Genomic DNA, 14,924 nt, shown 5'->3' on the forward strand with positions numbered 1-14,924 from the left:
CACAAGATGAGATAAAAGCAGAGAGGCAGGCAGCAACAGAAAGTGATAATAATAAAACATGGGAAGGCTTCAAGTGGACTGAGCTGCAACAGTTTACAGTGGCAGGAACACTTGGTCCATAAGATTAGGAACTGTCTTTTGTTTTATTTCTTCTCATGCCCTCTGACTCATTGTTGTAATGTGAAGAAGAGAATGTAATGCACCTTGGAAATGAATTAGTTATACAGCTGATTCCTAGCCAATTAGGAAGAAGACTCTCAAAACTCCTCATCTCCCAAAAAGATAATTAATGTTGTTTACCCAAAACAAAATTGTGTATAGATGGTGCCACAGTTTATCGACTGTAATAAGAATACATGAAGGAACAATGATGAGAGTGATGCCATAGGATGCTGTAAGCTTTTTATAAAATCATTTTTCACTTCAGAAGGAGTTATTTTCTTGTGTAAACAGGCATAAAATTACTACCCAGCGCCCTGCTTCTCATTGATTTCTACTTGGCACAGTTTGCCAGATGCTGTTTGGTCTAAGTGTTGCCTTGACCTCCACTGGTGACGCTGGCCCCTTTTCGCTTTGTGGTGCAGTATTTTCCCAGCAGGGAGGTCCCACCCCTCTAATAGTTCGGTTGCAACTTTTGCTAAAGGCTTGGAGGTTACCCATATGTTGTAGAGGAAGGGCCAGCCTGGCTGGAATTAACTCAGGAGTGGCGTCCAGCTTTGTGGCTGGAGCTGGCCCAGAGGAGATTATAAATGCCCCGAAACTAATTAAATATTTTGTCTCCTGCTGGTAAACAAAAGCGAATGAGAGCAAAAATACTAAATGCCTGATTTAACTAGGATCTGTAAGTAGCTTGACAACAGCAACCCTGAAGTCAGTGATGCATGATTTAAAAGCCCCTAATGGGTCAAAGCTGTTACACAAATGAGACTTTGGTCGATTATCCTTCACTTTATATATTTGCAAAACTGTTACATAAATGTACTTCCTATCAGTTTTCAGAGCGTTTCACAAGAGCATTTCTGGGGTAAGAGCCATGAAGCCCAGATATTTATTTGGAAGCATTCTTAACTTTCACTTTTGCACTAAAGAAATACAGAAAGTAAATATAACCACCAAGAAAATAAAGGTACAAATAAGAAGTGACAGTACTTTCAGTAACATTTTCAAGGATATGAACTGTCAAGTGTTGCTTCACAATTATGAAAGAGAAAAATTCTCTCAGTTAATAACATATCTAGTAAAATTTTTTCAATTCAATTTTCTCAGCTAAGTGCCTTCTTCTAGGCACTTCTATTAAAATATATATATAAAACATATAGAATATATATAATCAGTTAAATTATTTAAATGCAGAATAATATATATTTAATCACCTAAATTATTTAAATAATGGATCAAATGCTGTTGATACATACAATTCAGATTTAATGTATTCAGTTGTGTAAATCAAAAATCCACTCTCATGGCATTTTAAATATTGTATGTCCATAAGGGCATACTATGTTTTAAAATACACTACTGCAGACTCAGTTTCTTTTCTTTTAGAAATATGTAAGAATTATCACATAAATATGCCATGACAATGTTTTAGAAGGTTAAGTGAAGAAAAGTCTTACAAAAATCCCATTACGAAAGAAAATGTGAATTCTGATTTGATGTTCTGTATACTAATTTCCCATGCATGCTTAACTTCATGTGTTTCTGTAATCCTACTGCAGCTAATGGGACTAATCCAGTATCCAAAGGTAAAAATAGCAGTAAGGTTTGATTGTCCAGGACCCCAATACATAATGCTGTGAACTAGAAAGTGACTTGTTAACGAAAGCAGAGCATTCACCTCATCTGCGAGGGCGTGTGTTCAATCTCTGTATTTTCCATAAGTCCAATTTTACTTCCTTTTTAAAAAAACCCCTTTACAATAAGGTTATCTTTATTTGCTGAAATTTGAAACTTACTGAAAAATTGCAAGGATCAAGTATATGAGTAAAAGAAAAGTAAACCTTAAAACCAATTGGTAGATATATTTACATATATATATATACACACATATAAAATATACAAAATATATATAGATCTCACTTCATTTTTATTGTACTTTACCATTAGATTTTTACTTTACAATTTAACTGTTATGCAAATTAAGTAATCCTCAGTCAGTTTAAGTAAAAGTTTATACTAAGGGCTGATGTTGCAATTACTGCTTTCCAAATTAAGGAGGAACTCTTGTAGCTCTCTTGGTCTGCGCCCTGCCCAGACAGCTGAGCGCCCATGCACACACTCATATTCCACATCTGCTCTTTTGTCTGGATGAACAGCAGGACGCCACAGAGGTTTCCCCATCAAAAGAAAGACAATTCTAAAAGATTAAGATGTTCTAGTTAGGCACATGGTAACATTTGATGTTTCGGATTTTCAGCTCTCCCAAGTGTCACATTTGCGAGCTCTCACAAATTGGATGTGATGGGTGTATTCTAAAAGCTACCAGGAAAGGCAGTTGTGAATAAAGAAACACTTAATGTCATGCCTGCTAATAGATAGTACTGGGCTTAGAATGCACAAAGGACAATGTTTCCCATCAGGTACAACAGAACAAAGTGATAAGCCATGGCTAGAACAGCAAAAATCTCACTTCACCCCATGTATAAAGCAAAAGGACTGAACATTTGATACCGAAAAGCATGTTGTTTGTTTTTTACTCCCATGAAGCTAATTGCTTCTTTTAATTCCTAATTATTTCAGGATTTCAAGAGTCTTGAATGTCAGCATTCTATAGGATTTCACCGTAGTTTTCTTTTGAATTACACGAACTCGAGGATTGGAAAGTTTTCTCAGACTTAATTATTATCACAGTGGAAATTTCAAATTAGAAGTTGTAATAATTTTTTACAGAAGTATTTTCAGCCACTTCCCTTACACAAGTTTCCTTGTTTCCATACAAAATAAATTACACAATCATCCTCATTTAATTGCATAGATCATCGTTTATGTCATCAACTACTCATGGACTTCAACTCCAGCAAAAAATGCAGGAAGGCAGCTCTATTTCTGTTGCAGCTGACCTTATTCACATATACTTGAGAAGCAAAAAGATACATATTACTTTTTTCCCTTCTAATTTATAAAAAATGTCTGAGTACAGTAATAATTATATTTGTGGAATTCAGACTCAGTGAAAAATGTCTCAAATAAAGCTGCTATCAGTTTGAAAAATTAGGGATGCTTTTAAAGTGAAACCCTAGGAAAACTTTTGAGGAATATGGGTGACCAAACAGGAACATGTGTGTCATGTAGACAGGGAACACAAGCTTGTCTCCACTTTTTTCAGCAAGGCTGTTTTCCAGAAATGGTGTTAATGTTTTCTCTCCCAAAGCAATAAGGTCTCAATACATTGCACAAGGCCTTTGCATAGGTCCACTTGGAAGAAGCATGCAAGAAAATTTCTCCTAGTTAAGAAAAGACTGGCATAATCAGTCTCAGGTCTCACTAAAAGAATAACATCTGAAAACAATTGAGGAGGGGAAACAAACACCCAGAACTTATGATATCTCCTACTTTTCCTTGGCTAGCAGGAAAGGCTAACAGAAGCGATAAATTCATATTGTACTGTTCTAAGGATCAAGATCCCACTTTCTTTTTGTCCATCTCAAAATACAAGGGCATAGCACAACTTAATCCACACTCCCAATCAGCAGGAAATGTAGCAAAGAGTACACCTCCTAAAGTATAATTCCCTTTGGAGCGCTTCCTGGAACTGACTGTATTATTCTTCAGTCGGTGCTAGTGCTTGATAACACAACCGAAACCTTTGTTAAGAACTTCCAAAATTCAATAGAAATACCAATTAACTGGTATTCTGTCTGGAACTAATTTAATTCAAAGGTGTCGTCTAGTACCTTGGGATATGGTGTGTTCTGCTTTGGAGAGAATCAATCAGTGAGAGATTGATGAAGGGGTGGTGAGGTCAGGTTTGCAAATACAGAACCATCTGCAGAGTCTCCTGGGTTGGTACCTGCAGCATAGTAATTTACAGGAGCAGGTGTTTCCTTTTAATCTACATTTTTTTTCTGCTGAAATTGTAACTCTATTGAAAAAGTGCCTGCAGTTTTTTATTAAGAGGGTACTTTGTTCATTTTTGCTATTAGCTAACTACTGAAAGGTTTCCAGAAGTTTTAATGCCCATAATCCTTAAAAATACAGTTAAGAGGCTGTGATGTTAAATATGGAAGTCAATCAGACATCTTCAGAAAGCTGCTACATATAAACATAATAAAGCCCAAAAGTCTGTTTTTAAAACAGAATTATATTGTTCAGGAATGAGCCATTTCTTCCCAAATATGGGTGACTGAAATTATCATAGTTGTTAAGATTACAATTTCTTTCTGTTTACAGCCATAAATAATTATGGAGAAAGGAAGCTTTCTGAAACAGAAAAAAAATTTCAAGACCTCCAGATGGAATTTCCCACCTGAGTTGAGCTTGGTAGGATGGGCACTTCCCCTTTGGTTTGGATCCAAAGCACGGCAAAAGGTCAGTAGAGAATATATTTGAATTCAAACTCAGGTTCCTGGGTTTGTTGCACCTCACACCCTGCTCCAGCTCTACTATGATCTACATTATCTCTTCTCTGGCCTAACATCTTTCAACCCGACTCCCACATCATCCAAACTGTCTTTGCACCATTGACATCAACTGGTGGCAAACAGGGACATTCTGCCCTTCAGGGTTTGAACAGTGCTCACATTCTACAGTCTCTACACAGGCATTACACCTCTTGCTTGGCACAAACCTCCTTCATTTCCTTAAAACTTCTGCCTCTTCAAAATTCTAGAGAATTGTTCTGGAGAATTTTCCTTGGATTTGCCTGGTGTATCTTATCTTCTCTGCAACTCTTAACAGGACAAAAATGACATACAGAAAAGTAGTTTCTTGGTTTGCGTGTATCACCAAAAGAAGTCACAGAACACTGCAAAGTGAATAAAACTTGGGTTTATATGAATCGCAGCATTAAAACCCAAGGAACATCCTTCTTTGCCAATCAGTGAGGCAAAACCCAAGTAAAAGTGCACCTCTCACTAAAGAAACCAATCGAGTTAGAAATGTTTATTTTTAAATATTCTGTTTTAGACATTAAATCTAAATGTCTTAGTCTAAAACAAACTTCCTAGGAAAAAAAACCATACACACTATTGACTATCTGTCATATACCAGATTTTGTTCTTTCACTTTCCTATTCTTTGGAAATTTTTATTTATGGTTGACAGTAAATGTCAGGAAATAAAAGGACAATGACTCAGCAATTGATAAAAATCCCTTGTTCTGTGTTTTGTTTAAGTCTCTTAATTAATTTCAAGACAGATTTACTCCTCTGGGGGAAAAAAATAGATGTGAAAATCAAATGTGCTTAATTGGCATATTTTTTCAGTTTTTAATTGAACTAATTTAATTTTTACCTGACCAAGCATCGCTCTTTATTTTAATTTAGGGGATTTTTTTACTTCTGGGAAGGTTCCCTCTGTTCCCGGTGTGCTTCCCTGTCATTCTGATGAATACTGAGACGAAGAAATCTTTCCTTTCCCACAAATAACTGCCTCATCTGTTGTTAATTTCCCATCCCATCCCTTATGGAACACATGGCTCCTTTCTATGACCTCTTGCTGTGTGCACATTCATGAAGTCTTTAATTTCCTCCTGCAAAATTTTCCAAATTTAATAACAACTTTAAATGTATGTTTTCTGTCTATTCTCATCTAAATAATACAAAAGAAATGCAAAGCATTTTCATGAATTCTTTAAGCAAATCTGCTAAATGGCTTATTGAATAAAAAAAAGGCTTCCCATTTTCTTTACAACCCTTTTAGCTCGACATTCATTTCCACAGCAATAAACTTGTATGTTTTCTGTTGCTCACTAATGTTTCTTGTTTTGCCTCCCTCCTCATGGCTATGTGCTTTCCTCCTGGCCCCTACATGAGCAGTGCCTCTGCAGAGACACACTTTGCCAAAGAAGCAAAATAAGCAAATGTGCATTTAAATGTTCATGTCTGGGCTGTTGAATGTAGCCGTGGATTTACTCCAGCCTTACAGTGGCCTGAAACTTCTGTTGGACAGTCTCACAATAAATAACACTCAAGTGCACAGGAATTTTTGGAATTGTATTGCCCTTCACGTAATTTGCTCTTGGTTCAACACATCTCTATGCCACCAGTCCTAATTAAGAGAGCAGCACAAAACAGTTCTGCAAATCCTCTGCACCAGAAACACTAAACAAATCCTTTACAAAAGATGTGAAACGAGGCCACACAAATTCTAAATAATCTTTAAGTTTGCACAACCTATTTTTTGTACTGGGAAAAACAGAATTTGTCACAACAACTAATTTCCTTTACTGTTAACTAAAAATGTGCAATATATTAAAATAAATCTTAGTGAATAATCAGGATCACCAGGTCAGCTACACAACATTTCATGAGAATAAAGTTGCTTCTCAGAAAATAAGTGCTCTTTTTCTTGCCACTCTCAGCAGCCTTACTTGTTTTGCATATGGTTGCATGTTTAATTAGCAATCTTTCTGTAAGTGTCTGCAATTAGACAATGATGATTAATAAAATAACTCCTTTAAAGCTCCATTTAGGCAGCAGAACTGCACAATCAGGTATAATTAATTCATCATTAATAAATCATGGTTGATTAACTAATATGTTGATTACAAACACATTACTGCATAGCCTCCCACCTGAGCTCTGGTGATTTTTCTACTCTGAAAAGAAACAAAGTATTAGTAAACTATTAAAAAAAAAAAAAGCTTTAAGCAGCAAAGATATTTGTTTGGTCAGGAAATTTATGTAACAAGCCTTTTTAAAATGTATGGACCTTGTTCATTATTAGTCCTCTTGAGTAAAAGAAATAATTGTACTGTCTATTTGTTAAATGTGGATGGGTGAACAATAACTGGTTCTTTAGTTCAAAAAAGCCTTTAGCCTAAGGAAGGCTTTTTTTCCACAAGCATCTCCGATTATGGGCCAGGTTCAGTCTTTGTCTAAGGCAACAAGAAGAATTAAATGCAGCACCACAAGGCTGCAGCACTGCTGCTCCAGAAGATCCAGGTCCCCTGCCAGAAAGGGAACAATCCGAGCTGTGGCTAGAGGAGGCCAAGGCTAAAGCTGCCGTAGCAGCCGGGCTGCTGAGCTGCCTCCACAGCTGTGATTTGCACCTGATAATACATCCACATCTATAAATCGTATTTCAGCTCCACAGACTTCAGCAAGACTGAATACAGGAGAAGAACGTGCATTTCCATTTGGACTGCTTTTGCTTGCCACCTAGCCCCTGAGCTGAGTAGTGCATTTAAATCACTTTTTTGGTATGTTCTTTGTAGCTGCTGGAGATAGAAAGTTCTGTTTAAGTTAATTCTAAGATTCTCACACTCTTACTACTTGTCCAGCTACTTGGACTTAAGTAAGATGTAAGTAACAAGTTCTGATAAAATTCAAAGTAAATGGAAGAAAGGGAACTTGGCACAGCTAAGTTCCTCATGATTTATAAAGGGATGACATCCAACTGTTCCCATAGTATGAGACTGCCTTTTGAATTCAAAACACTTCACCCTGAAATATTGCAAAGAACTAAAGCAAAGCTTAGGACAGAAGTGACTTGAAAGGGAAAACAGTTTTAGCTAGAGTAACTGAAAGTTCCATATTCCTAATTAATCCAGTGAAAGACAACATCATGGTAACAAAATCTAAAGCAGCACACTTCATGAAGATTATACAAGAAACGTTTAGTTTAGGAGAAAATCTTCAGGTTTGGAAAAGTAATCGACATTGATGTAACCAATAAAGTTTCCTTTCAGATCTTAATCAGCTTTATGTGCATCACAATGTCAATCTGTTAAATCTTTCTTCTAAACCTTTAATTAAAAGTATCGACTAAGCATTAGTGCTATGATCAAAGGCAATACCATTCAACTTTGAAAAATACTGTTCATAAAAGAGAACCACAAGGTACGTTTCTAAACCATTTATATTTTTTCATATTTTAATTCAAATAAGTTGATGAACATGGCTGTCATTTCAATATATAGCAGAGAAAATACCACTTTTTTAAAAAATTAATTCAGATGTCATGAAAAATTATCAACATGGGAAACGTTTGATTATTTTATCAAACAGGTGTTTACAGTTTAATCCAGGAAGCAGTAAGGGCTTTTAACATGGAATTTGGAAATCAAGAGAAGAACGATTTAAAAGCAGAAAAATGAGATAGCTGCACTCAAACATTTTCATAGGTCAGTGTACATAGGAAGTGGCAAGATGGAAGTGAAGAATACCAAGGACCTTGAAGATCAGAAGTGAGTACTTTCAAGTAATTTTAAAAATGGACAATGAGTAATCTAAGACTTTTGAGAACAGTAGTGATTCACTGCCTAGAGCTGAGACAAAACCATCATAATCAGAGTACCATGGAGATTAGTGATTAGTGAGAGGAGAGGGAGATTGGTGTCAATTCCTTCAGAAAATCAGATTTCCTTTTAATACAACAGCAGTTTGCCCTGCAATGTCAACTCTTCCGTCATCGCGCACGGAAATCTTCAACTCTCCTCCACGGTGGGAACATTGAAAAGCTAAACAGAAACAAGAGCCCAAAGTTAAAAAACTCGTGTGCATCACAAATTATTTAAAAATCCATGAAAACTCAGGGAAAGGAGGCTTCTGGCTCCAGAAAGCAAGCAGCACCAGGGACACCCTGGATGAATTGCCTTTATGGATGAAGGTCAGCTGAGGGTATATTTCCAGCTAGAACTTGCCTACTGAGTCTGACAAAACTGCTACTTAATACAAGCAGTGAAGTGTAGTTTGCTTTGTTGTAGCAAATTAAGTTTCTTCTGTGTATCTAAGAAGTCTTGAATTCACCCTTCACGGGATACAGTTTGTGGAGGGAAGAAGGAAGAACACCAAGTGTTATCTGCATGCAAATGAATACCATTTTACTGGCACTGAACACCCAAAGTTGATGCTACACTCAAAGAACGTGCCTGGCTAAAGGGTGAATAAGCTCACAAAGGCAGTGGGAAAAGTCTACAAAGAAACACAGATCCTGCTTCATCTGTCACAAACTGATGCCAAATTCTTACAGAGGCAGCAGCAGATAATGATTTGTAGAATCCTGAAGATATAATTTAATACAACTGGATAAACTTGAAGTAGAAACAGCCTTCTGCTTGTAATTAATTAGAGAACTAAGCTTTTGCCTGAACTGTTGAGTCCTACACAGGTGGGATGATAATGTTCACTTAGCATGTGGAGTCTCTAACTTGTTTCAGCAGTCTCATTTTAGTTGCACGGCTTGACCAGAAAATGGTCTGGTTCAGATGGCATTTAGAAAAGGTTTGAGTTTCGAGCAGTGTTGCTTTTGTGAAAGGCTCGAAATGGATGGAGAGGCAATAATGTTCACTCTCCTTACTCAATGAACTTCCAACTGCTCCAGAAATTGTCCAAAGCTAAAGGGCACATTTTTCCTCTCAAACCCACAATTTATAAATTGGGTAGAGGTTGCATTCAGATCCCAACAGAGCACAAGCTCTCTGATGGCATATATTCGGTATGCTTTAAAACTATTTCTCAGCCACTGCTGCTAAGACAACTCTCCTTTGATCAGGAGATTAGATTCTCAGACAAAGCAAGCACTCTAAAAGAGTGGAAACAGGAGCTATTTAGAGATTGAGATTGATACTTTCTGTTCTCTTCCATTTATAGAACCATGGGTTGTTTTTAACTTGTCAGAACACCATCTATGAATGGAGTAATGCTTTAACTGAATATTTTAGACTGTTGAAGATCCAGGCCTGCTAAAATTGATCAATTATTATTTCCAGGTCTGAAGACACACCTAAGCTATTCCACTCCAACCTGCTAGCAGATTTAAATAAAAGAGATTAATTATTCCAGCTCTTCAAAGGTTGGTTTGGTTTTTTCTTCTTTAAATGTTCAAACAGAACTGGCTCTTTCATGTCAGGATTACTGAGATTGTTTTGATATCGGTCCATTTTATCTTATTTTTAAAGAAAATAAGAAAAGTTTAAAGAAACTTCCAAAGCAGAAGAAAAACAAAAAATAACCCACAAAAGAAATTTTTAGCCAAGCTTATATAAAAATAATACTATATCTATTCCTTCTCTCACACAAAAGCACTGATATTTCACACTATGTCTAAGCATAAACAGGGCTGCATGGAACATTTCAATAACTAGAGGATTTCACTCAAAAGCAATGCCTCTGGAGGCATTCAGGCATCTCTGATGTGCACTCACCTTTTAGATCACAAACTTGTTGCAAGCCTATTCCATGTCTGTATTTGCTAGGAATACCTCATACTATACGCAGATTTTATACATATTTTCTACGAAAACAAATATGCACAGTTGTAGAAACAACATCTTACAGCTGAACTCAGAGCCCTGGACTCCTCTCTGATTAACCTGACACAGAGGAAAGTTTAGAAGCAGCCACAAGGCCTGTGAGATTGAGTATGCTGATATCACAGTGTCACACACCCCTGCATTCACACATCAGCTGGTGGCCGTGTACTAACATTATCCTGCTGTGTTGGAGCTCCTTACCAGCCTAGATGTAGCTCAACAACCACTGCTTACAGAATTTAAGGACTAATGGAATTTCTTCATAATGTCATCAATGACATCAACTTAGGAAGAAGTGACACTCTTGTAACAATATTTATTTTTTTAAAAAAGTCGTATTTTTTTTAAATTCCTAAACCCTATAGAGGAATGCTGAAAGAAGCACTTGTTCCTTACGTAGGTGAAATTAAGATCTCCAAAACGTTTTTTTATTCTAAGAAAGAAGGTGGATAAATCTGGTGATTGATAGAGGGAAACACCTCTCCTTTGAAGAAATATTATACTTGTGCATAAATCTGATGTTGTCAATCTATATGTTGAGATTACTTGGAAAAGATGAAAGCTGCAATTAAAACTCTTGACTTCATAAGAATTCAAATTAGCAAAAACTTAAATACAGGTAGATTTATTGTACCTTAACGAAGCAACAGCTTCTGTCTTTTTATGTGTTTTGTTGTCGTTGGTAATGGTGGTGGTAATTTTTGTTTAGTTTCTGCCCCCCAAAAAACAACTCTTAAATGCTATAAACCTGTTCTATACTGGAAGAAATCAGAAAAGTTAAAAGCAGTAACAAGACAAAAATTTCCCCACAAATTAATACACTTGTGTGAAGTAAACAGGTATAGCAAGATTCCCCTAGCTTAACCTGAGGTTAAAAACTGTCCTCGATAAACCCTTTCTCATCACAATAATTTGAGAAGTCCTCCCTAATTTGTTTGGTTATATGGAATTCCTTATGCACATTTATAAATGTTACCTTAGAAATATGAAAACAATGTGAAGGGCTGGTACACAGTTGTTATACCCTGCATCCATTAGCAACTGTGAAAGTCTATATATCTCATATGAGAGATTATAATTTTCATACATTGCAGAGACTCCTCAAATGAAAGAAAGGCAAGGACTGATACAAAGCCCTGATTTAACCTGCAGCTTAAACTCAAGGACACGTACCCAGCTTCAAGAAAGATCATAAAGTATTTCACCATGTAAAAGTACTGGAAAATTCTCTTTGTAGTTAGTGGGGGTGGTTGTTTTTTGACAAGTCAGTCTAAAAAAAGTAGGAAGAGAACCCAAACACAGGAAATTAAGTCTGATGCTTCAGCGGAGCTGCAGCTGACCTCTTCCTAAAGGTCTCAATAGCCAGAGAGATCTGACAATAGATTTAATGTTCCTCATTTTTATATTATTTTGTATGTAATCTGTTTGGGAACTAACAGATCCTTCATTTTATGGAAGAAATTCTTCCTTTACTCTTGCAATAAAAAGTATCGGATATTACAGAAGCTACCCCAGAGGTTTCTAAAAAGTCCAAAGATGCTCTTATTTATTAATATTTGGTGATATGGAATGTCCGTGAATGCCAGCTATCTTTTCCAAATAATCTCATTAGTAATAGAATTTGCCAAGTACTACCTGATACCCCTCAGATAGACACATGTAAGGAAAAGTTATTTCTCATAAACATATATCAAATTAACTTGTCCTATTTAAAACAGTTTTGTATGATTTCTACCATAGAAGAAGTTTGAGGACATATATGCATGGAATATGAATTTTAAAAAAACCAACACAAACCTGTCTTATGGACAGATAGGACTGTTTTTGTGCTAGACACATTAAAGAAACTAATTACAGCATTAATTGCCTTGGCTGCTTGAGCTAGTTTCTCTAAAGTGGTAATGGGACAGTACACACAAAATACATGAAAATGCAAAACAGGTAGAAAGTGCCAATTGTAAGTGCAGACAGAATTCCAGTCTGAGTACTTAAAGAAGTAGTGTCTATAGATGGCATGGAGAGTTTAAATTCCACACTAACATCCAAAATGTCGAAATCTTCTGAGTCCGTAAGGACACATAACCAAAGGCACTTTTCATCTTCAGAAAATACATTGAGATTTCCCCCCCCACCTCCCAAGATTATTTAAGCTATCACAGATTATTGTGTGGTGTAAATGCAAATGCAAGATCTTTGGGACAGAATGTTAAACCTTTCCTTCAGACCATGATGGAAAAGGTCTTGTTCATGATGGATCCTTTACAGACCTTCCATCCTCAAGAAAATCCATTTTGAGATTCATTTGACCAAATACATGAAGGCTTATATTCAGGGTAGCTGTTTGTTCAGAAAAGTGTTTACTTTTATGGACAAAGAACCTTATTAGATCAAGTATCCAACCTCTGTTCTAAACTAAATGTGACCAAAGGCTTGTGTGCAGAATTGCCCTGGGTCCCCTCTTGGGGAACCAGGTAGGGGACGAGGGTATTTTGTATTGTTTCCCTTGTTCTTCTGTTCTCTGGCAAAGCACTAGAAACATGAGAAGCCAGGAGTCACCTAATACCTCTTCATCTAGCATTGTCATATATTAACGGTTTCTCTTGATTTTTTTCCACCAGGTTCTTAAGTTTCTTGCTTAATAACAAAGATGTGATCTAATAAGCATATCTCATTGATTGAATCAAAACACATAAAAAACATCAAGTGAGGTTCACCAAGCTTCAGTTATGACGAAAGGCCATGAGAACTAAAGTCCAAAAGCCAAGATCAAAAACTAACTGCAGAGAGTTATGATCCAGAAATCAACACTTCAAACCCCCCAGGGCATGGTGTGTCATGGTGGTGGACAGGAAAGAAAGCAATTTCTCAAAGATTATCTCACACACAAAATATTACATAATATTCTATTCATCTTGAGGAAATGGATAGGGAGTTATTGCTACAGTTTGGATTGCAGTAGTAATACAACCTTTCCTTTACTAGTGAGTAGATTTACATAAATTGACAGCTTTGCAATAAAACAGTTTATCTTACCAAGCATTTCCTTCTTCCCCAGCTGCTCTGACCAGTAGCTGCTTAAAACAGCATGTGCAGATCCTTAAAAGAAATTGGAAAACAAAGTAGAGAATTAAATTATAATCACTACTTTACAGAGCAAGCATAGTCAAAATGTAAATATCATCAATCAAGGGCCACGTGTGTTTAGAGTATAAAAACCTAGGAGTTTGCACAGCAGACAGAACTTAAGGCTTTAGAATTTCAATTATTTATGGCAAAGCAGTATTACTTCCACATCATCTAGCTTCAATGGAAATCTTGCTTAGATAAGGGCATCATCATTAGCCACAACTCTCAGCTGACTAATAATTAACCTGTAATGAAATGGTACCTAAGCAAAGAACACCATCCTTAGGCAATCATCACCACACCGAGTGCATCACACAACAGACAGTAACACATCTTGCTGCCCTAAGTGCACAGCTAGCTGAGTTCTCAAAGGCCTGAGAACAGAAACAGTTAAGTGTCATGAAACTAGAGAAGATCTCAGCTGAAATACGTAGGAAAAAACACCCAAACAAACAAAAATCCAAACCACCACCACAAAACAAAACAAAACAAAAAAAAAACATCAACAGAAGTGGATATAAATTTCCACTGCAATACTCATCCAATACTGACCTAGTCTTTCACTTTTCTCTAACTGGAATACTTGAGGGAAAAAGATCTGAGAAAGACACAAGAATATGTGGCCTAATGACAGCAAGAAGCTGATTTGATTTTTTCTGAATGAGTTGGCCTCAGTCATGAAAGATTTTGACAAGCACTCCTTCTATCTATATAAACCAGTAATTTATAAGAGACTCCAGAGTACAAAAACAGATTAATGGATTTTAGTAAGAACCTTTGAACTGAACTGAAACAAAAGTATGAGTTGCTTATCATACAAACACATACCTGTAACAGGGTCTTCCAGAATTCCATACCAAGGTGCAAAATATCTGGAGTAAAAATCATGGCCTTTTCCACTGGAATTTCCCTTAACAGTGAGTATGAGTCCTTTCACTTTTCCAGTCTTTTCAGCTGACAAAAAGTGTTGTGCACTCACTTTCAATTCTTCCAGCACAGACCTTGAATATAATTATTAAATTTTAATAGCCCATATTCTTCATTTTACATGAATGTAAGTATTGAAAAGAAAAATAAAGCTATAGAATCATCTTCTCTATAATTCAAAACCAGCCCTAAAATATTAGGGGAGACAAGATTCCTAGCATTGTCCTCCCAATGGTATTTGACAGAAAATTACCCTGAATCTAATACACTCTAAGTGAACTCTGGAAAAATGCTCAAGCCATGCATTTCCTATTTATTTCTGAAACAGAGCACCCTGAAATATTAGCCACCAAAAAAAAAAAAGAAAAATCACACTTTGTTTCAACATTTTAATCATTGAAAGAATTATTGCCTCACTACAGAATGTACCAAGTGTTCCACCTCCTTTCAGAGCAAGC

At 36.4% G+C, this 14,924-nt stretch overlaps 1 protein-coding gene across 2 annotated transcripts in view; it reads right to left on the bottom strand.

Moving 5' to 3' along the window:
* The window catches only part of PBLD (phenazine biosynthesis like protein domain containing), a 31,620-nt gene that overhangs the window by 9,366 nt on the left and 7,330 nt on the right, over positions 1-14,924 (bottom strand). Inside the window, exons 7-9 of one of the 2 annotated variants that reach the window (XM_032116973.1) lie at positions 14,368-14,540; positions 13,447-13,509; positions 8,001-8,619 (exon numbers count right to left, since the gene is read on the bottom strand). In XM_032116973.1, coding sequence (XP_031972864.1) covers positions 8,507-8,619; positions 13,447-13,509; positions 14,368-14,540 — 349 coding nt within the window. In that variant the 3' untranslated portion in view covers positions 8,001-8,506. Of the gene's footprint in view, positions 1-8,000; positions 8,620-13,446; positions 13,510-14,367; positions 14,541-14,924 lie in introns of those variants that run through there. The other variant, XM_032116972.1, reaches the window with a different exon arrangement.

Source organism: Corvus moneduloides, chromosome 8 (genome assembly GCF_009650955.1).
Source record: "Corvus moneduloides isolate bCorMon1 chromosome 8, bCorMon1.pri, whole genome shotgun sequence".
Lineage (NCBI taxonomy): Eukaryota > Metazoa > Chordata > Aves > Passeriformes > Corvidae > Corvus > Corvus moneduloides.